This window comes from Balaenoptera borealis (genome assembly GCF_965194805.1).
Source record: "Balaenoptera borealis genome assembly, chromosome: 8".
Classification (NCBI taxonomy): Eukaryota; Metazoa; Chordata; class Mammalia; order Artiodactyla; family Balaenopteridae; genus Balaenoptera; species Balaenoptera borealis.
In genome coordinates, this window is record NC_138865.1 from 42,544,732 (window position 1) to 42,568,404 (window position 23,673).

At 39.7% G+C, this 23,673-nt stretch overlaps 1 protein-coding gene across 1 annotated transcript; it reads right to left on the bottom strand.

Moving 5' to 3' along the window:
* Positions 1 to 2,916: 2,916 nt before the first annotated feature.
* Positions 2,917 to 13,966, bottom strand: DNAJA1 (DnaJ heat shock protein family (Hsp40) member A1). The gene is made up of 9 exons (XM_082402446.1): positions 13,809 to 13,966; positions 12,571 to 12,712; positions 12,241 to 12,418; positions 9,968 to 10,072; positions 9,022 to 9,249; positions 5,925 to 6,039; positions 4,454 to 4,569; positions 4,050 to 4,150; positions 2,917 to 3,299 (listed from the first exon to the last, which is right to left on the bottom strand). The coding sequence occupies exons 2-9, from the start codon at positions 12,700 to 12,702 to the stop codon at positions 3,081 to 3,083; spliced, it is 1,194 nt and encodes a 397-aa protein (XP_082258572.1). The 5' UTR covers positions 12,703 to 12,712; positions 13,809 to 13,966; the 3' UTR covers positions 2,917 to 3,080.
* Between the last annotated feature and the right edge of the window lie 9,707 nt (positions 13,967 to 23,673).

Sequence of the window (23,673 nt, forward strand, 5' to 3'; positions counted from 1 at the left end):
ATTTTCATCAACTGTAAGGTAGGTGTTTCAATTCTTATTCTGTTGGTCTCAGAAGGTTGCTGCGATAACCAAATTAAGTGATAAAGGTACAAGACTTCAGAAACCCTTGAAAGAGCATCTTTACTGCTATAACTTGCTAGCATTTTTCATTCACTGTGCTTTTAGAGCCTATGCTTCATTTTCCCACAGTACTTCAAAAGAGAGGAAATTACCACAGTGTATGTCTAAGATGGGAAGCAGCCTTGGTCTGAAACAAACTTGCAGTAGTTAAGGGCTGCCATTGTTTGACCCTCCACAGCAATTCTAACACTGGCGTTACTGTTCTGGTGATTAATGTAACTATGTCCCCATGGTGCTGGTATAGAGCCTTGGCTGTATGTAACCATCCTTTTGCTTAGGCTACACCCAGTTCAACTACACCAAAATACCCAGAGAGTGAGACTCAAATCATGTTTTAAAGCTTCCCAGGTAACCTCCAATTGTAGCCAAGGTTGAGAGGCAGTACTATATGGAGAAAAAATGTGACGCTAATTTCACAAGGGAAGATCTGCCACCATGTTCCACTAGGACCCTCATGGGACATAATCAGCTTCTATTTTTATTCCCTGCAAGTATGAATAGACAGGGGATCATCACAAAGAAAGCATTAGTGCTGGGGCGATGGAACTACACACTTCCACGGATGCACTTGTATTTCTGTGATGACCTTTGCCAGAGTTCTAACAAGAATTTTTTTTTTTTTAATACAGAATACAAACTTGTGATTTTCTGCCTCTGCAGGCTGTAACTATTTTCTTCTTCTATCTTAAGGATTTTTTTTTTTTTTTACTGTGGTGAAACAAAAGTAAAGCTTATTCTCAACCATTTAAGTATACAATTCAGTAGCATTAATTATATTAACTATTGTGCAACCATCACTTTTCAAAACTTTCATCACCCCAAACAGAAACAATTAAGCACCCACTAACTTACCGTTCCTCTTCCTCCCAGCCCTTGGTAATCTGTGCCTCTATGAATTTGCCTATATATTTCATATAAATGAAGTCCTTTTCTGTCATACATACATGTAACACATTTTGTTTATCCATCTGTTAAGACACATGGCTTGTTTCCTCTTCTGCTATTGTGAATAATGATACGATAAACATTGGCACACAATGTTTCTGAGTCAAGGAATGGAACTACTGGGTCATATATGGTGAATTCCACGTTTGGCTTTTTTAGAAGCTGCTTACAGAAACTGCACCGTTTTACATTTTCACCAACAAGGTACAGGGTCCTAGTTCCTCCATATTCTCACTTGTTTCCATTTTGGATTAGATTTTGGACTACTAGGTGTGAAGTTTTGTATCTCACTGTGATTTTCATTTTATTTCCCTCATGACTAATAATATTGAAAACCTCACGTAAGGATTTTTGTAATTTTTAAAATGTCTGAAAGTATTCTTAAATGTGTTACAATATAAGTTTATTGTAGAATTTAGACTCTCAATATAAATCCAGTGAAAACTAAAATTTGTTGAACCATTACGTTTAGTATTTTGATTTGTTTTCCTTTCCTGGACACCTGCTTCACTATCCAAATATGAGGGTAGCTGTCTGGCCACAAATGAAAAAAGAACCCAAGAATGATATGGAGAGGCTATCAATTAAAACTGTCACTATGACAAGAAACCTGAAGGTTTGGGAAATGATGCACTCTTTACACCAAGTTTCAGTCTCTTCTTTTTAACTCAAGTGTTCTGAGGGGAACTTAAGCTGTGGGTTACTTCCAGGTTAGAAATGTTTTAAGCCTCCTGATTACAATGAGATACAGACTCTGAGCAGAATAAACAGTAAGCTCTCACATTCTCATTTCAGCATTTGCAAAGATTTTAAAGCCCCCTTCTTTTGCTCATTACTCACCCCTCCACTTTCATTCCCCACCCCTGTTTAATATTAAACATTTAACTATGGTTAAATAGTATTTTTTGGTATTACTCACTTTAGTTAAATGAAAAATTATGTATCTTAATTAGTGAAAAGCCAATACTTCAACCTGGGAAAAAAAAGCCTGTGGTGACACATTGGACATGCTTTGAATCAGTATATTAAGGAGACATTCATACATTTCAAGAATTGCTTAAATTCTGATATCCAGATTTAAGCTTGTGAACATATGACTTTAAACATACAATTAAAGCTATTCATAATTTGCTATTCTACCAACATTAAATTACAGTTACTTTGGAGCATAAGTTAAATGGTTTAAAGTAAGCCTGTAACATACCTGCAAAACACCTTCCTAACTCATACATGCAAATTACTTCTCCATGTAAGGGTCTCATCACTCTAACCTCTAAGTTACCTTGCTCCAGAAGTGACTACTCTAAGGCTTACTGTGGTCCAGAGAAGGAAGAAAAAAAAAAAAGTAACCAGGACCAATAGCTAGATATATTAAAAAAAGATGGCACAGCAGAAGGGAATGCAATTCTACAAGTGCAAGCCCTCAAGAAGCAGCATGTTATATGATAAACCCCTTCTTTAGAAAGGTATCATTTCTATCACTGATACCACAAGCTAAATTAAATTATATAGCATGCCATCTTCAAGTAACAGTTGAGGCAATAGAGTAAATGCAGAGGCATCACAATGAATCCCACTTAACACCACTATACAGACCAACACTTCTCTACAAATTCTTTGTCTGACTGCCAGTTAAATACAGTTTTAACTCATAGCTTAACAATTAAGGGTCATACACTGAAGCCAATACATATACATGGCATTTCAGTCTAAGCTAGTCCATGTACATATAGCTGAAATCAATCACAAAGTATGGCCTAACAAATGCTAGGGGAAATTTTTTAAAGTAGTTTTTACAAGTATTAAACTTATCTTGCACACTGAAGTCATCATACATACAGGGCAAAGTCAGAGCTTTTATATTTGAGTTTATTCTTCATTTAACTTTTAAAACACTACTATAGTTGAATATTAAAACAAACAATAGCAAGTAGTGAGCATATTATGATTATAGTCCTTCACTCAATCACTACTGCAAATAAAATGTCAGCAGTGAGTGTTATTCACTGGCCCCATTAGGAGGTCTGACACTGAACACCACCCCGAGGATGATGTTCATCATCCTCATATGCTTCTCCATTGTAATGGCGCCGTCTTTCCTGATTTGGATCAAAGTCCACTAGTTCTACCTGGTCCATTTCATCAGTCTCTTCTACTTCCTTCCTCTCAGGTAGGAGTTTTTCCAGCAAAGAGAGTTTATCCGGGGAGAGAAAGCCATTCTCAGGAAAGTTTACCTATAGTAAGAAATTTCTACTGTAAGTTTAAATCACACTTCATCCTTAGCTCCTTCGACAAATTTCCATTGACCCATTTTCTCCAGGAAAAAAACATGAAACCACACAATCTTCTGGTAGATCTGCCAATCCCAGGTTAGATCACATGTTCTAAAAAAGTATATATCATCTACTATTCTGAACTAGAGTTCAAGCTAAGGTCTTAAAAAAAAAAGATCCTAATAAAACTACACTGTAATGATCACTTCTATTCAGCAAATACATTTTAATAGGAGAACCCATCCTAAAACACATTCTCATTCCTTCTAATGGATAATTTAAACAAAGCTATTGTTACTTAAAGATAGTCCCACCCAAAGATGTTTTCAATAAATGTTAAATTTGTGGGTCTGAGGCCACTCAAATTTAAGACTGAGGAAAATGGTTGGGTTACTTTAAGAACCAGAGCATTGCAGTATTTTGCCAAAAATCCACACCACCTAACATGCTTCTGTTGAACTTTAAGATTCCAGTCATAGCCTTTCACTAGTAAAATACCCACTTGACACCCCCCCATCTTTAAATAGCCAATAATGATGCAAACAAACCAATAGCAACTTGTTAACAAAAAATGTTCAACATAACAAGAGTAACATTATATCTAGATAAGGGAGAATATAAACTTGGTTTCTAGCCATTCAGAAACTAATTGCTACTGAATTTTAAGAAACTAATCATTCTCAAACATTCCTACAGTACTGTATAGCTTACCTTAAATTCAATGATTAGGCGACCCTTTTCATATGGTCTACGATAAATTGGCATGCCTTCATTTAGCACACACTTGATATCTCCATGCTTGACAATCTGACCTAAAAACATTGAAGCCAAATTCCTTAAATACAGTCACACTTTTTACAAGGCAGGGAAAATAAAGAACAGAGCAATGTCCTAGCTAACTGCTGGGGGTAAATTTATGTGAAATGATGCTGATACCTTTCATTTATAGGTTTTCTAGGGGCTTACAAAAGAGCCAGGAATGCACGATTTCAGCTCAACTCAAGGACAGACATGTACCGAGCAACTTAAATGCCACTTTCCTCCGTGCCTGTACTAGCTACGAGCAGACAACGAAAACACTAGAATAGAAACAGACGCTCATCTAGTTACTGTACCTGGATGAGAAGTGATGACTATGGTTCGGTTGTCAAGAGTAGATATTGGCTTTTGGAAGCCACACAATGCCTCAACCAGCTGTATGTCCATACACATGAAAAGGTCTTCTCCTCGTCTGTACAATGTAAGTACGGCATATACTTAGATCTTCAAACCAGCAATGATTACAACTACCAAAGTAGGCAATTCTGTTCTCTTAAAAACAAATGGTATCTTTCAAAAGATGCCCTTTCTTCCCCATTGTTTTTTGTTTCTTTTTGATAGGTACGAAGTGGATTTATTTAGAGAGAAACGTACTCCACAGAGTGTGGGCCATCTCAGAAGGTGAGGAAGGCCTCTTCCCCTTTCTTAAGAGCTGAGAACTGGGAACAGCAAATATATGGAAACTGCCAGCACAGTTTCCTGGACAAGGCTTCAGAATCCCTCCACACACTGTAGGCAGTGGAACAAACCTGAGGCTGGGTCCTGGATAAGTTAGGGTCTATGAAATTAAATAAAGGGGATATGGCCAATTTCAAGGGGTAGTAATTTATTGATGTACATGAATTAAGTAATACAGTGCCTGGCACAGTATGAACACTTTTTTATATTTAATAACAACCCACTTCTTCCTCCTCATGCTTACTTTCTTTTCCAATTCATATTAATGAAATCTTTTCATCAGGCAGAATACTCTCCAGAAATACTCTTGTTGAGGATTTACCTCAAATGATAGCATCAAAATTCTGAGCTTGATAGCATTTCCCATTATTCTTGAGACACTATTAATCTAAAACCTGTTGCTTCAGATGTCATTCCCAACAGACTTACTGGAACCCTACTCCAGTCTTATGTTTTATAATTAGCCATTGATACATTATTTAACACTGTTAAATTTATAGTGACGCACAAGAAAGTTATCATAAACGCAAAATTATTTCCTAACAATAGACGTGAATTAATATATTACAGCTTCTTACACAGATGATTCTAGACATTTATTTAAAATTAAAAGCACCCCAACTTAGCATGAATTCAGGACTGAAGAAACTGGTGAAAGCTTCAGGGTACTTACTTCAAAACTAACTGCTTATAAAAAAAAATTGGGGGCAAAGTTTTGTCTAGGGATGTTTCTCCTACTCTATCTATTTATACTTATACAACACATCTCCTAACTGAAGAGGAGAAATCCAAAATTAGGCAACAAAATCCAAATTAGGCAACAATTTACCTAAATTTAGACAAAAAAAATAAATGACTTTTGTCTTTAGCTTCTTCTAAGATTGAAACATTAATGATTAACAATCATTTATAAAAGACATATATATATATATATATAAGACATATATCTAACTTTTCTGCTATACTTTTCTAGGTTATTTCTAGGAAATGTATTCTAAAAGTAATGAAAAAGCTCATTTATATCTGAGGAAAAAAAACCAAACCCAAATATGCAAGATGTCGGTTTGAGTATTTGATAAAAGTTTTTACCGAGTAAAAACAGCATGGTCCTTCTGATCTAAAACGATGATAATATCTCCTGGCTCCAGTCCTGGTTCTTGGTCTCCTTCACCATGGAATGTTATCTTCTGGCCATCTTTCATGCCTAAATACAAAAGGCTAATTTTACACTCTTAACATCTAAGCAAGGTCAGAATCCCTACTGAAACACAAATGCACGTTTGTGCATGAAAAAAATGTTCAAGTCTTTGCAGATGCTGAAGTTTTACAGAATTTACCAAAAACGCCCACATGCTTATTGGATCAGTCCAATTTCTTACTGAAGAAAGCTATCATAGTGGAGAACACAAATTCTAGAGGCAAACAAGTCAGGCTTCAAATCTCAGATCTGCTATTTACTACTAGGCCAGATTACCCTGGGGAAGCAAACTGCATAACCTTCCTAAGCATCAACTTTCCCACAGAGACCTATGTCCTCCATCTGGGCTCTTGTGAGGACTAAAGAAAAAGGTCTATGCTGGCACCAAATCAGTGACTGACAAACATAACCATAAATGTTTTTAACTATTTCATCACTTTAAAAAAACTTAGGGCTTCCCTGGTGGCGCAGTGGTTGAGAGTCTGCCTGCCAATGCAGGGGACACGGGTTCGAGTCTTGTCTGGGAAGATCCCACATGCCGCGGAGCAACTAGGCCCGTGAGCCACAACTACTGAGCCTGCGCGTCTGGAGCCTGTGCTCCGCAGCAAGAGAGGCCGCAATAGTGAGAGGCCCGCGCACCGCGATGAAGAGTGGCCCCCACTTGCTGCAACTAGAGAAAGCCCTTGCACAGAAACGAAGACCCAACACAGTCAAAAAAATAAATTACTAAAAAAAAAAAAAAAAAAAAAAAGTCCCCACAATCACATTAAAAAAAAAAAGTCAAATCATTTCTATTAAGTCTAACAGAAGCATAAATCAGACTTTCTTCCTTCTATTGTATTAGCAGTAATATAAAATCTAAAAATTTAAAAAATATGTAATATTTATATTGAATGATTTTTAGTCCTTTTTGTTTAAAAAAGAGGATAATTAATTATGGTTGGGTACTTTCAGACCACGTGGTTATTAGTGTCAAAAATAAGGAAGTTTTTCCAATAGGCAAACACTTAAAAAAAAATTAATTAAATTTATTTTTGGCTGCATTGGGTCTTTGTTGCTGCACGGGCTTTTTCCTCTAGTTGTGGCAAGCAGGGTCCGCTATTCGTTGCGGTGTGCAGGCTTCTCTTGTTGCAGAACATGGGCTCTAGGCGTGCGGGCTTCAGTAGTTGCAGCATGCAGGTTCAGTAGTTGTGGCTCGTGGGCTCTAGAGTGCAGGCTCAGTAGTTGTGGTGCACGGGCCTAGTTACTCTGCGGCATGTGGGATCTTCCCGGACCAGGGCTTGAACCCATGTCCCCTGCATTGGCAGGCGGATTCTTAACCACTGCGCCACCAGGGAAGTCCATCCAACAGGTAAACGCTTCTTAAAGGCCAACACATTTACTGAGATTTCTTCCCTCTGGCCCATACACCTTAGTTCAGTAAGGGCTTACTTAGCCAACTAACACCTCTTTAAACAGAACTCATGTGTTTGCAGATGATTTCACTACAGCAGTAGTGCCAGATTTCCTGAACCAATGATCACTGAGGTCACCCAACAAGAGCAACTTTGTTTCACTTTCTATTATGGAAAGTATTAAACTTACATAAAGTAGCCAACAGTACAAGAAGTCCCTATATATCCATCAATATAGATCCAGTAATTACCAGCTCATGACTACTATTTCATGTATTACACACCTCCATCCACATTCCCTACATATATTTCAGTTAAAATCCAGACATACCAATTAACTCAAATACTTCAATATATACCTCTAAAAAGAGAAGGACTTAAACCAAAATATCAGTATTACACACTGACAAAAGTAAATATTTTAAAAAATTTTATTTATTTATTTTTGGCTACACTGGGTCTTCGTTGCTGTGCGCAAGTTTTCTCTAGTTGTGGCGCAAGGGCCTCTCATTGCCGTGGCTTCTCTTGTTGCGGAGCACGGGCTCAAGGCAATTGGGCTTCAGTAGTTGTGGCTTGAAGGCTGTAGAGCGCAGTCTCAGTAGTTGTGGCGCACGGGCTTAGCTGCTCCGCGGCATGTGGGATCTTCCGGGACCAGGGCTCAAACCTGTGCCCCCTGCACTGGCAGGCTGATTCTTAACCACTGTGCCACCAGGGAAGCCCAACAATCTGTCTTTAGTCACTCACAAGGCAAAGTAACTGTCTCACTACACTAGTGAAGCAGTTAAACTCAGCTAAGTTTTGCTGGTTGTTCCATTAATGTTAAGAGTATGGGCAGGGACTTCCCTGGAGGTCCAGTGGTTAAAACCCCATGCTTCCACTGCATGGGGCACGGGTTCAATCCCTGGTTGGGGAACTAAGATCCCATAGGCTGCAGTGTGGCCAAAAAAACGGGCAAGTGCAGCATTCATAAATGGCTTCACTTACTACTAATGACCTCCTGAGTACATACTGTTGGTAGCAAGGGGGGAATCTTACCAGAGAGAAATTCAAACCCTACTAAACAGGGACCAATTAAGGGGAAAAAATGGAGGGAGGGGAGTACCATGATTCACATGGGTGAATACTATTTCAGGAGCTTACGTTAATGTAGATGTATATTTTCTAATAATAGTTTCATTTTAAAATAGCAAGTCTGAAGGAGCCAACCATGCTGATTATTTCAGAGTAAGCAGCACCATTTATTCTGGGGCTATACACATTTCTAAAATTTCTACAATGAGTTTGTACTGCTGTAATACATTTTAAAGCATTTTTAAATAAACTGACAAAATTAAGGAATTGGCAAAATAAAGTAAATCCTAATAATACTTAAAGAAAATTTTAAGTTATAACCCAAGAGGCAGAAACTGACGTATGTTTACATAATCTGTAAAAACCATTAGAAAGTAACATTAAGTTCTTACAAATAAGTTAATAAATCAAAATATACCTATTCCTTACTCCAACAGTAGTTTTAAACAACTATAAAATGTAACGTTAATATAATTTGCAATAGCACTCAAGAATTGAAAATAGAAAGTGGCTCAGAACTCACCTTTGTCAATATGAACTTCTAGAATTTTCTTCTCTCGAACTATCTTCCTTCCATTGCAGCTTTTACATCTATCTTTAGGACTGATCCGCTCCCCATGGCCCTGGCACTCCATGCAGACAGACTGAATTTGCTGAACCATTCCAGGTCCTATCTGATGAATTCTTATTTGCATTCCAGTACCTCGGCAATTGGGACAGCACTCTACTGCTCCTTTCTTACCACCTCGGCCTAAATAGTTCAAAAAGAAATTATGTTTGAATTTAGTACTGGACATGGTGACAAATGTTTTAATGAGACAGTTCCTAAACACTCCACTTCATTAATATTTTCAAGGTCTCATGGAATGCCGCTATAAGAATCTACAATTCAGCCTTTTTATTTGATAAAATATCGCCACAATCAGCTTCAGTTATCTATAAACATCTTGATTGCTATTTTCACAAGGAACCATTTCAGAATTCTGGATTTTAAACATGTGCTCCCAAAGCACAATTCTTAAAAGACTACTTTAACTGTGAGACGAGAACATTTTAGAGTTTATTTTCTTTAGAAAATACCATATTTCCAACAAATAACTTGTATTTATTAGAAAAACACCTTAGAGGTTCACAGCCAATAATTTGACAGCTGATACACCAAAAGAGGATACTGTCAAATCATATTACAGATTATGAAGCCATTGGAATGCCTCTGAAGTTCTAGAGGATAGGAAAGACTCATCTCTGAACAGTGCTGAGAAAAACAGACACCAAATTAGATCTGTCCCACCTGCATTCAAAATACACATATAAAAATGCTGATAATTTGCTAATATTTCTCTAGGAGGTGGATTCAGGTGGTTTTCGTACTTGCACTCTTCAGAATTAGGTAGTGAAATATGTCAGTTTTATATATCCAGAACGGCTTCAGTTCCATTTTCAATTATATTATGAATGTTAAGACATACCTTCACATTTGTCACAAATCACATTCTTTTGCAGAGCTAGTTTTCTTGTTGCACCATTATATAAATCTTCTAAGGTTACTGTGAGTTGATGCACAACATTTTTACCTACAACAAAACATTGCACATTAAAAATCTAAGATGCTGAATCTTGTGTTCTGCACTATAAAAACGGTAAAGGATAATGAAAGATGAGCCCTACAAGGGTACACTCTAACTGTGGTGTAATTTCAAATAAGAACCATCCGGTGAGATTAAGTAATTTGTATAAGGACGTAGTTACGGCCATCCTACATTTTACGGCAATCAAAAACGTTAACTGCAAAAATCACTTGAGAAAACTCATGTTGTTTAAATAGACGTATTTCACAGTAAATTAACCCAAACTGTTTTTCTGTCCTAATATATTCTTTGAGTCGTTCACTTATTATATTGAGTAACATGACCAATTACATCGTCCAAAAATTCTTCAGCACACTAAGTTCCAAAAACTAATCAAGTTTGCCCAGGGAAGCTGACATATTTTTTCAGCACTAACTGTTTAAAGGCTAGATTTCTCGGGCTTCCCTGGTGGCACAGTGGTTAAGAATCCGTCCACCAATGCAGGGGACACAGGTTCGAGCCCTGGTCCGGGAAGATCCCACATGCCGCGGAGCAACTAAGCCCGTGCACCACAACTACTGAGCCTGCGCTCTAGAGCCTGCGAGCCACAACTACTGAGCCCGCACACCACAACAAGAGAAGCCACCACAATGATGAGTAGCCCCCGCTCACTGCAACTAGAGAAAGCCCACGCACACAGCAACAAAGACCCAACGCAGCCCCCCCCCCAAAAAGGCTAGATTTCTCATCCTTTACCATAGTGCTGTGCAACAGAACTTTCTGCAGTGATGGAGATGTTTTGTATCTTGTGCTAGCCAACACAACAGCCAGCAGTCACACGTGGCTATCGAGCACATAATTATGGCTACTGCAGACTAAGTAACTAAATTTTCATTTTTCTTTGCAGTAATCTAAATGTGACGTGGCCAGTGGCTACAAGAGTGACATATCTCATCTAGGAATGGGAAGTGGAAGGTGGAGATCATCTAAGAACAGAGGCTACAGAAATGTAGTCACCTGCCAGATAGGTAGTAAGTTCCCAGCCAGTGATTCTCCCGCAAGGACTTTATCTACCATGAAATACTGCCTTACGCTTAAGTGAAAGCTCTTGAACTTCCTATCTGCAGAACATGTCTAATGAACAGTTTTAGTTACCAATCAAGAGTGAAGTGCCATCAACTATAACTTGTTCCTAGACCCACTTTTCTGTTCTGTATCACAAATACTATTCCATGTAATTGGTTCCGGCACGCTGAAAAGCCCTTCTTACTTTAGCCTTACGGAGTATAAAGCTTATTAAATTTAAGCAAATATTTTCCAATATCACACTAAAAAAATGACCTTGCATTGATCTAAGCCACACAGTAGAGTTTGCCAATCAACTGACCTTGACTGAAAATTGTTTTAAGGTAAATTTCTTAAAAATAAATAAAATACACCCCTCTCCTTTTAAGAGAATCTGAATAAACAATTTCCAGTCCTTCTGAATCCAAAAAGGCTCAGAGAAAATTTAATGGTTTGCCCATTCCTTCTAGAATGGGCTCTACCCATTAGTCCTTGTTAGTCCTTGTTTGTATGAACTACACTGGGAACAAAGTAAGATTAACTCTGACCAGAACACTGTACTGTAAGCAGTATCTCCACACCCCAGAAACCACATTTCTATTAAATGTTAAGGGCACATATTTTGATATAATAAAACTGAAGCAAGATTAAACAGATAGCATGCTATTTGGAGGCAACGAACCTGTGTTCCAATCAAGACTCTGATGCATAGCTATATATGACCTTGACAAAAATTTAGCATTCTGAACCGTAATTCACTTTCGACTGAGTAAGGCCACTGTACCTCCCATTGAGGCTGAGGGGTGGGGGTGTGCGGATTGAGAATAAAATAAAATCTGTGAAAAGGGTTTTGAAAATTATGCTCCTATACTTCATTCCTTTAATGCTTGATAACAGCACAGAAATCCTATGTACCCCAAGAGCTTTACAAGCACTCACTTGTTAGCACTCGATTGGCTTAGCTATTTTTAGTCTCATCAAATCTCATTTTTAAATACTCTTACAACATTATGCTAACAAGTAAACAAGCATTTAATAGGTGAATTCTCAAGAATTTACTTTGACCAACGGCTAATTTTAATTTGCCACACGTGAACTGTCATTCTTACCTCTCCTTTCTCTCTGCATTCTGCCTCCTCCTCCAAAAAACATATCAAAGATGTCCATGGGGGAGCCAAAACCGCCACCTGCTCCACCTTCTTTAATTGCCTGCTCTCCTCCTTTGTCATATAATTCCCTCTTCTTTGCATCAGAGAGCACTTCGTAAGCTTGAGAAATCTGTTTAAACTGTTTCAGAAAAGGGGGGATAAATTTCACTCAAAAAACTCAACTGTTACAAAGCACAGCCACTACATTAGACATACTCAATTTCATGTTGTAATAAAAATACCGTACACCTGGCAAGAACTATTCAGCTACGTTATGAGTGTACTACTTGCCTTCTCTCCTTCATTTGGATTCTTATCAGGGTGGTACTTCAAGGCCAGTTTCCTGTAAGCCTTTTTCAATTCCTCTTGGGTGGCATTGGGTTTGACCCCCAAAACATCATAATAAGTGGTTTCTTTCACCATTTCCTACAGCCTAAAATAAGAAAGTTTAATTTTAGCCGACTTTCAACTGGTAGTTTTAATGAATAAAATTTAGGCATAGAAATCTGGTCTCTGAGAAACCTGATTGTAAAAACGCCGCCTTCCCTAAATTTCACAGAGAAGGTAACAATTCCTTTGGTAATTTAGCCATAAATTCTAAGACTAAATATAAGTTAATAATTATCGGGATAATTCAAAAGCCTCCTATAGCAGCTGGTTCCCACTCTCCCACCTGAAAGCTCCCATACTAACGCGACTATTGTCTGCATTTTTCCTGTTTCCCTTCCCAACCAGCGACAGAGGGCAGTAAAGGAGAGGAGCACTAAGAGGTTCAATCCACTATCATTATTCTTGATAAATCATACACTTCCTAGAAAAGACATCTGGGCACAAGGCGGGGAGGCAGTGTTTTATGAAACTAAGAAACCAGCCCCAGAAAGCAAGCTCCCCTCCCCCTCAATCCTGAGGCTGTTTCTCAATCACAGGACGTATAGCTCCTCTGCTTCGACCGCCGAACCTCTCTCGCCCCCACAAGCCAGCATAGTTTACACGTTGTTAGGTTTTCCCCTGCACTCAATGCCGACCGTTAGGGGTTCCTTCCTTTCCCCTCCCACCCAGGATGAAAGGGGTGGGAAAAGCCCAGCACTCAACAAAGCGAAGGAGGAGAGACCGGAGAAGCGAACGCCGCAGCCTCCGCCCGGCTCCTCCCGCAGCCCCTCGCCCCCTACCTCCTTCTGCGCGTGCGCACAGGGTCGCCCACCACCACCCCCACCCCCACCCCAGCCCGCCCGCCAGCGAGCGCGGGCGGAGGGAAAGACGGAGGCGACAGGTCCTTGGAGACCCCTGGCTAGATAGATAGGGCGTGGAGAAAGCTCCAGAAAGGGTCTCGGGCCCACTCGCTGCGCGCCGGCGAGGGTTGCCGGGGTACTCCCACCAGCCCTCTAGAAGGAGAATCGTGGGTACAGGAATCGACAACCCTCCCGCCCACGCGGAGCCAACCGCCTCCCGACCGCGACTCCATCCGGCTTCCCGGCGCAGCCAACGGCACCGGCCTTGGTACGAGGTGAAGCCCGAAGGCTGAAGCTCACCGGTGAGGGGGCCGATGCCGGTGTGGGGGAGCGGGAAGGAGCGCGTTGCCGTGCGCAGCTCGGGCAGCCGCCGCTCCTCAGCCTTTCCACCGAGCGTTCTGGAAAGTTCCGCCTGAAGCGCCGCAGCCGTCGTCTTTTGTAGCCGAGCGCAGGCGCGTCACCCGCCGGAAGTCCCGCCCTTCCCCCCGCTGTCACCGCCCCGCGGTTGCCTGGGCAACGGCGCGGGGGCGCTCGGGCTGGGAGGGGCTGTGCGCAAGCCTGGGTCTCCGGCGTTTGTGGAACTTTCTGGAGCCCTTTCCTCCACCCAGCGAGTGCGGGAGTGCGGAAGTCTCGAGCGGGAGCGGGGATTACCTAAGAGCGCTGCAGTTTTGGGTCAGCAAGGGATTCCCAAATCTGTGGGGCCGCCGCCGCTTGCGAGAGCGCGGAAGATTCGGGAACTGGGCCCCAGGCAGGGGCTGTGCGCTGAACAGGAACCTCTCAGAACAAAGCCTTTTGCCGCACCTCTTCCCCGCCGGCGCCTCGTTCACCTCTTTCGGCGTCTCTAACCGGCTTAGTTTTTTAGCCTTGAGATTCTGGGAAGCCGCCGAGCACGAAATGCTGAGCAAGACGGGCCGGGGCCCCAGAGCAATCACCCATGCAGTCCAAGGCCTCGTAATTCACCAAACTGCGAAGTTGGAAGAGCTCTTAGTGCAAGTCCAGACCCGTATACACACGTTATTTGCTTTGGGCCTTGCCATACATCGGGCTCAGGCAGCGCTCAATGGGGAAGCGTTTGCATTACCTTGGTGCAAACCGTGGGCCTTGGAGTCTCTCTGGCCAGGCGTTCACCGGGTTTGGCTAGCGGGGGACACAGTAACACCAAGAGTGGCTAACTGGCAAATAGTTTTAATTATTTGACCTAACGTTTAAGTCCTACTAGTCTGTGAATCTGGATCTAGAGTCTGCAGAGTGAGTCCTTCAGGCTTTCAAATGTTGAGTTCGGGACATAATGGAAGATGGGGTCTGTCTTCCTTGTTCAATAACGAAACAAACACAGGAGGACCTAGCACCAAGGAAGATGGAGATGCAAAGCTGAAAAAGCCCGGTTCACTCAGACTTTAGTAGGGAGACAGACAAGTCCAAGAACTGTAGGGGAACCCTGTTAATCTGATGGAACAGGGAAAGCTTCTCTGGGAAAGTGGCAGTTGAGCTGAGTTGTGAAGAAAGAAGAGTATTCCCAGCAAGGACAAAGTGCAAGGGAAGGCTAAGATTAAGGTGTGAAAGAATATGATGTTTTTAGGAAATTGCAGGTACTTGAATATAGCCAGAGCTGAGGGCTGGAGTGATGGAAGGTGAGGCTTCAGAGCTAGTTGGCAAACACCTGTTGGTGTATGTTACTGAACTAAGAATTTTGAACTTTACCCTGGAGGCATCCCCATACTTATCAGTTCAGCCTTATCTCTTTAAATTGTAGCTTTGTGCATTTTCTCAAATGCACTTTTTCACCTGTTTGTGCTTGTGGTACGGCTGAGAAACACCTAACGTTTTTTTTTTTTTTAATTTTATTTATGTATTTTTGCTGCGTCGGGTCTTCGTTGCTGCACGCAGGCTTTCTCTAGTTGTGGCTAGCAGGGGCTGCTCACTGCGGTGGTTTTTCTTGTTGTGGAGCCCGGGCTCTAGGCGTGCAGGCTTCAGTAGTTGTGGCTTGTGGGCTTCAGTAGTTGTGGCTCGTGGGCTCTAGAGCGCAGGCTTAGTAGTTGTGGTGCATGGGCTTAGTTGATCCGTGGCATGTGGGGTCTTCCCGGACTCGGGACTCGAAACTGTGTCTCCTGAGTTGGCAGGTGAATTCTTAACCACTGCGCCACTAGGGAAGTCCACACCTAACGTTTCTAATCTTAGATGTTACCTTCTCAATTATCACCTCAGGTATAAAGGGTTTTGTTTTGTTTTCTTAATCTTCAGTCACTAAAACTCCAGTGCTGCCAGGCAGCGAGCTAGGGCTTGAAAATATAAAAATCACGTTAAGTCATTTTCCCTGCCCTCAAGGATAAATGTTGACAAAAGAAGAGTATTGGGGTGCCAAGTAGGGGGAACCTTGCACCATCCAGATGAGTATCCCAGGCGGAGAGACCAACAGTTGTGAAAACATGAACAATTAATAGAGAACAGTAAACAAACAGCTAATAAATATCGTCCATGTGTTATGTAGGCTTTGAAGTCCTCAAGTCCCTACTTTAGTGTAACGTGAACTGTGCGTTTGTGAGTCTAACATTGGTTAAGCATATGAAGTAAGCATCAGTATGGTGTATATCAAATCACTTCAACGGAGAGTTTCCAGAATAAATATTACCATGGCTAGTGTTTCTCAAGTATTACCATGTTTAGTGTTTCTTTTTGCCTGAGGAACCCAACTGAAATTCCCACACGTTTTAGAAAGATGAAAGTGTGATACAAACATGATACCGTCTTGAGACTGAAACATTAAGACTATGAAATATGATATTGAAAATACTTTTAAAATCTGCAAGCTCTTTAAGCTTAATTCCTTTTTTCCAGTTATATATATATATTTCAGATTATTTTCGAGTATAGATTATTACAAGTTAATTCTTTATTAAGAATAAAATAAAGGGCATAAAATTTGGTTAAAAAAGAAAACTATGTACTCATTTGCTTGTATGTGCGTAGAATATTTCAGAAAGATACCCCAAAACTAGTAATATGGTTGCCTGTGGAGAGAGCTAGCTGCTGGGGGGAGGCAGATGGGAGGAAGAAATTTCACAATATACCTGTTTGTAATTTTGGAGTATTTAATCCATTTGAATGCAGTACTTATTTAAAAAATTAAACTTAAAAATGTATAAAATTCCCTCCTCCCAATTCAAGCTTTGAACTAGTAACTCATCACTCCAGAAGCAAGTTAGGTGATTTTTAGTTGCCTTAAAAAACATCATTACGTATGTTCTGTTTGACGGTTTTTCCTTCGTAGAAGGTTATGTCAGTGGTGCTGAAAATATGTGCTGCTAAATATCCTGGTTTTTCAGTAATAGAAGTTAACACTTTTAAGAAGCATTGTTTACATAAAATACAAAAAGATAAGCAGTAATTTAGAATGTGATCTTTTTTGGTGCAGAAATAAGATCATATTATACATGCTGTTTGCAATTTGCCCTTTTGGCTTAATTTATTGTCATCTTACCATGTTAGGATAAATAGTCTAGCTTGTTATTTTTAACGAATTTATAGTGTATGGCATGCAGGCACGATATTTAACCATTCCCCTATTGAGCATTTTGGTAGTTTCCATTGTTTCATGAACACTGCTGCTGAGATATTCTCAAATAACAGCTTTGGGCACTCATGAAAGTATTTCTGTAAGACAGACATCTGGAACTGAAATTGCTGTGTCAATGTGAATGCAAATTTAAAATTGAATAAATAACTTTCCATATCAGTTTGTACCCCTGTCAGCAGTGTATGAGTGGACCTTGCCAATGTGAGTTCTGTCTTTTTTTTTGTCTTACCTTAAAGGTTAAAAAGTGATACCTGTTGTTTTAATTTGACTTTCTTGAATTGTGTGGTTAGCATCTTTTAAATGTTTACTGACTCTTCTTCTGTCACCCTGTCTATTCCTCTCATTTGACCATTTTTCTGTGGTGTCCCTCCACTGTTTTAATGCTATATAATAGCACCTTTATCTGTGATAGATAGTAGGTGTTAATGTGTCGTGTGTTGCAGTTATTTTCTCTAGTGTTTTGTAGCTTTTGACTATATATGTGTATATATTTGGACCATATAAAGTTTTAAATTTTTATGTAGATAAGTTTCAACTTTTTCTTTTTGGCTTCTTATTTCTTTTCTTCTCTCTTCTTTTCCCCTCCTACTTCTCCTTCATTTGCTATGTTTAAAAGACTTCACCAATCCAACATTATAAATATATTCTCCCAGGTGTTCTTCTAGCACTTTCATCGTTTCATTTTTCATATTTAAATCTTTGTTCCACCTAGAAGTTCTTTTGGTGAAAGGACTGAGGGTTATTTGTAATTAACTGAGCTTTATCTTTCTCCAGATGGTGAGCTAGTTTGTCTAAATATTTTAATACTCTTTCTCCTAACTCATGTGAGATGCCACTTTTATTGTGTACTGAATTTACTTAAATTTAATGTCTGGTAGGCCTCTTTCTCCTCATTGCTCCTTCTTTTTACAATTTTCCTGGCATTTTCTAGTATTTTTCTTCTTTTAGATGAGCTTAAGAATGTTTCTGGCAGATTACCCAAAATCCCAACGTGATTTTGATTGTCATTACAGTGCTTTTATATATCAGTTTGGAAAAAACTAGCATGTTTATAATGTTGAATCTTCCTCTCTGTAAACAAGTTATATTGTGCATATAACTGTATATTCATTTTCTTTATTGTGTTTTATGCTTTTTTTAAAATTGAAGTACAGTTGATTTACAATGCTGTGCCAATTGCTGCTGTACAGCAAAGTGCCTCAGTTATACACATACAGACATTCTTTTTATAATTTTCTTTTCTATTACAGTTTATCGCAGGAGATTGGATATAGTTCCCTGTGCTATACAGTAGGACCTTGTTGTTTACCCGTTCTACACATAATATTTTGCATTTACCAACCCAAATTCGCCGTCCATCACCCTCCCTCCCCCCTCTTGGCAACCACAAGTCTGATCTCTATGTCTGTGAGTCTGTTTCTGTTTTGTAGATAAGTTTGTGTCATATTTTAGATGCCACATATAAGTGATATCATATGCTATTTGTCTTTCTCTTTCTAACTTCACTTAGTATGATAATCTCTAGTTGTGTCCATGTTGCTGCAAATGGCATTATTTTGTTCTTTTTTAAGGCTGATTAGTATTCCATTGTATATTATGTACCACGTCTTCTTTATCCATTCATGTGTTGATGGACATTTAGGTTGTTTCCATGTTTTGGCTATTGTGAATAGTGCTGCTATGAACATAGGGGTGCATGTATCTTTTTTAATTATAGCTTTGTCTGGGTATATGCCCAGGAGTGGGATTGCTGGATCATATGGTAATTCTATTTTGAGTTTTCTAAGGAACCTCCATAATGTTTTCCATAGTGACTGCACCAACTTACATTCCCACCAACAGTGTAAGAGTGTTCCCTTTTCTCCTCACCCTCTCCAGCATTTGTTATTTGTAGACTTTTTAATGATGGCCGTTCTGACCGATGTTGAGCATCTTTTCATGTGCCTACGAGCCATATGTATGTCTTCTTTGGAGAAATGTCTATTAAGGTCTTCTGCCCATTTTTCAATTGGGTTGTTTGTTTTTTGGCTGTTGAGTTGTATGAGCTGTTTGTATATTTTGGAGATTAAGCCCTTGTCTGTCTCATCATTTACAAACAGTTTCTCCCATTCTGTAGGTCGTCTTTTTTTTTTTTTATGGTTTCCTTTGCTGTGCAAAAGCTAGTAAGTTTGATTAGGTCCCATTTGTTTATTTTTGTTTTTATTTCTATTGCCTTGGGAGACTGACCTAAGAAAACGTTTGTAAGATTTATGTCGGAGGATGTTTTACCTATGCTCTCTTCTAGGAGTTTTATGGTGTCATGTCTTATGTTTAAGTCTTTAAGCCATTTTGAGTTTATTTTTTGTGCATGGTGTGAGGGTGCGTTCTAACTTCATTGATTTGCATGCAGCTGTCCAACTTTCCCAGCACCACTTGCTGAAGAGACTTTTTCCCACTTTATATTCTTGCCTCCTTTGTTGAAGATTAATTGACTGTAGGTGTGTGGATTTATTTCTGGGCTCCCTATTCTGTTCCATTGATCCATATGTGTGTTTTTGTACCAATACCACAGTGTTTTGATTACTGTATGTTTTTTGTTTTAAACCAGGTCCTGATCATTTCTTCTTAAAGATGTTATTAGACATTGTCTTCTTGTTTCTATCACGAATGGTCTCTTTTCTTACCATTATATTTTATTTCAGTGGTGTGCTTTGTAACTCTTACCAGATCACAAGTATCCATGGAGATAGCTGGAGATGACTGTAGGCATGGTAGGAGCCAGTTTCTTAAGGGCTTGAGAATTATGCCAGAAGCTTGAATTTTATCTTGAAAGCTCTTGAGAGATCCTGGAAGATTTTAGGGATGGGGTGATATAACCTCTAACAGCTGACTTTTTTTGGGGGAGTGCCTGTCAGGCACTCTCTGTAAATGTTGTCATATTTTAACCATATCAACCTTGTTTTACAGATGATTTGATCATATTTACATTTTAGAACAACCATTTGGGTGCTAATGTGGAGGATGGATTCATAGGAGGCTTTTATGATGAGAGATTAGATTAGAATTGGTAAGGCCAGGACTTCCCTGGCGGCCCAGTGGTTAGGACTCCATGCTTCCATTGCAGGGGGCACAGGTTTGATCCCTGGTCGGGGAACTAGGATCCTGCAAGCCGCACAGCGTGGCCAAAAACACAAAAACAAAAACAGAAACAAAAAAACCCCAAAACAAAACAAAAAAATTGGTAAGGCCTACATAGTAGAAGTGGAGAGGGAGGGAAATATAAATATAGAGGTAGAATCTGAAGGTCGCGTTGACTGGATGCAGAGTTGATGGAGAAGGAGTCATGGCTGACTTCCAGCTTTCTGTCCTGAGCAAGAGGTTGGAGATGCCCTCCCGGAGATGGGGAGACCTGAAAGAGGAGGAAGAGGAAGCTGTGGTGGGGGCAGAGTTGGAGGGGAAGAAAGATGAGTTGAGTTTTGGGTGTGTAGAATTACTGCTATGCTTTTTTTCTTTAAAAAGGAAAGAAAAATTTTATTAGAAAGTACAAAATGGAAAGTAAATTCTAGCTAAAATGCTAGTTTAAATGCTTGTATGAATTAATTTAAATTTCTTGCAACATTTAGTTTTTAATTGACTGTGGGGCCTAGTGGGGCTGGAATTTTTTTTTTTTTTGAGTGTCAGCAGTTTGTTCTGGTTCTCCTCTTATCTCTGTGACTACACATTGTCTCAGTCTTCTTTATGAGCTATTCTCCCTTTCAACCCCCAACCCTCAGTTATTTTTTATTTTATTTTATTTTTTAAAATTTATTTATTTATTTATTTTTGGCTGCGTTGGGTCTTTGTTGCTGCGTGCGGGCTTTCTCTAGTTGCGGTGAGCAGGGGCTACTCTTCGCTGCGGTGTGCGGGCTTCCCATTGTGGTGGCTTCTTTTCTTGCGGAGCACGGGCTCTAGGTGCCCCCGGGCTTCAGTAGTTGTGGCTTGTGGGCTCAGTAGTTGTGGCTCATGGGCTCTGGAGCACGGGGTCAGTAGTTGTGGTGCACAGGCTTAGTTGCTCCGCGGCATGTGGGATTTTCCTGGACCAGGGCTCGAACCTGTGTCCCCTGCATTGGCAGGTGGATTCTTAACCACTGTGCCACCAGGGAAGCCCTGTTATTTTTTAAATAAACTTTTAATTTTAGAATAGTTTTACATTTATGGAAATGTTGCAAGGATAGTACAGAGAGTTCCTGTATACCTGGCACCCCGTTTTCCCTGTTGTCAGCTTCTTAATTAAAATGGTACAGTTGTCACAACTAGTGAACTAGAATTGTTACATTATTATTAACAAAAGCCCATTCTTTTTTTAAATTGAGTATAGTTGACATATTATATTAGTTTCAGGTGTACAACAGAATGATTTGATATTTGTATACGCTGAAAAATGATCACCACAGTAAATATAGTTACCATTCATCACCATACAAAGTTACAATTTTTTTTCCTTTTTAAAGTCCATTCTTTATTCTGATTTCCTTAGTTTTTACGTAATGTCCCTTTTCTGTTCCAGGACCCCATCCAGAATACCACATTACTTTTAGTCATCATGTCTCTTTAGGCTTCTCTTGACTGTGACAGCTTCTCAGATTTTCCTTATTTTGGATAATCTTGACAGTTTTAAGGAGTACTGGCCAGGTGTTTTGTAGACTGTCCTTCAATATGGGTTTGTCTCATGTTTTTTTCATGGATAGGCTGGGTTTATGGGTTTGGGGGAGAAAGACTGCAGAGGTAAAGTGCTAGTTTCATCATATATCCAAGGTACATACTGTGAACATGACTCATCACCGTTGATGTTGACCTTGATCACCTGGCTGAGGTAGCATTTGCCAGATTTCTCCATATTGTGAAGTTACTCTCCCCCCACCCCCGCCACCTTTTTCCATCCTGTACGCTTCAGAAGGAAGTCGTATTCATCTTGATATCGTCAGCATGAAGGCATGGTCTGGCACAGAGTAGTGTTTGTTGAACTTAATTGGTTCCCTGTTATTTTGTGAGTCTCACTAAAGTCCTGACAGATAATTTTCTCTGTTTTATCAATATGAAATAAAAATGAGTGAATTTGAGTAACTTCCCGAAAGTCACACAGTAAGTGGTCAAATTGGAATTTGAACCCAGTCTTTCTGAATGCAAAGCCTGTGGTCTTTACCATTCTGGCTTCACAGAGACTTGTATTTACTTTGGCCATCTTCCCTAAGTACTTGTAATACAAAAGTGTCTATAGATAATGTGGTTAGATCCTTGGTTATATGGAAATTTCATTCTTCTATAATTCATCTTTTCAATTTAAAGTTGTACTTTAGACTTCTTAGCCTCGAAAAGGGGAGACGTCTGTGCCCTGTATTGCTTGATCCAATTCCAATGGAATGTCTTCTTTTTAATTCCCTACAGAATTGTGGAGGGTGGGTTGCAGCAGGGCCATACTGGGAAAATGGATACCAGTTAAGATGCTATTACAGTAGTATAGGACTGGCTATATAATTTGTAAGACTCAGTGCAAAATGAAAACATAGGGTCCCTTGTCAAAAATTACTGAGATGGGAATTCCCTGGCAGTCCAGTGGTTAGGTCTTGGTGCTCTCACTGCCAGGGCCCGGGTTCAGTCCCTGGTTGGGGAACTAAGATCCTGGAAGCCGTGTGGCACAGCCAAAAAAAAGATTATTGAGAATTTCGAGACAGTGACAGCAGAGCATTAAACCTAGCATGGGGCTCTTCTAAGCATGAGACCCTGTGTGACTGCACATCACACAGCCATGAATCTGGCCTTGCAGTAGAAGCAGTAGGCAAAGAGGGCCAATATTAAAGCTGTGGGAGTAGGATTGGAGAAGAGTGGTAACGCAAGATATTAAAGAGGTAAACCTACAGGGATTGATTGATGATTAGATGTGATAGGTGAGTGGGCGGATAATATATGGAATGTAAAGTTTCTGATGGTTTAATACTATTCACTGACACAGGAAATCAGTGAACCAGGTTAGCTTTGAGGGGAAAATAATGAGTTCAGTTTTAAACATATTAACAACGGAGTGTGGATATTCAGTCAACACTTGGATATACAAGTATTCATAGAAAAAGAGCAGGAGGATACAATCAGAACTGAAAGTACTTACTTATCTCTGATGTTGAGGACCAGGGTGGAGGGTGGCCATTGGGTGGGGACTTTAACCTTTTAAAGAAAGTATCCATGTATTTCTTGTATAATTGAGAAATAATATTTTTATTCATGAAAATCAAGTCACAAAGTATTGTGTTTGTAAGAGAAATGGATTGAATCTGAAAGCAAAAGTTCGCAAAAGTTTATACTAGTAAAAAGAGAGGCATTTATGAAAGAAATAGATTTGCAGCTGCATATTTTCTGTTGCCAGTAATACCATACACATGATTCAAAATAGGCTGTTAGTTTACTATTCTTTAATTTTTTTGTTGAGCACTTACAATCTATTGGTTGCTCTACAGGGTGTATAATTTTAAAAACTTACATAAAATTTTACTCTTAAGTTGTATCTCTGTGTGATCTTGGGAAAATTACCAAGCTTCTCTGAATATAGTTTCTTTATTGGTAAAGTAGAGACGAAACTAA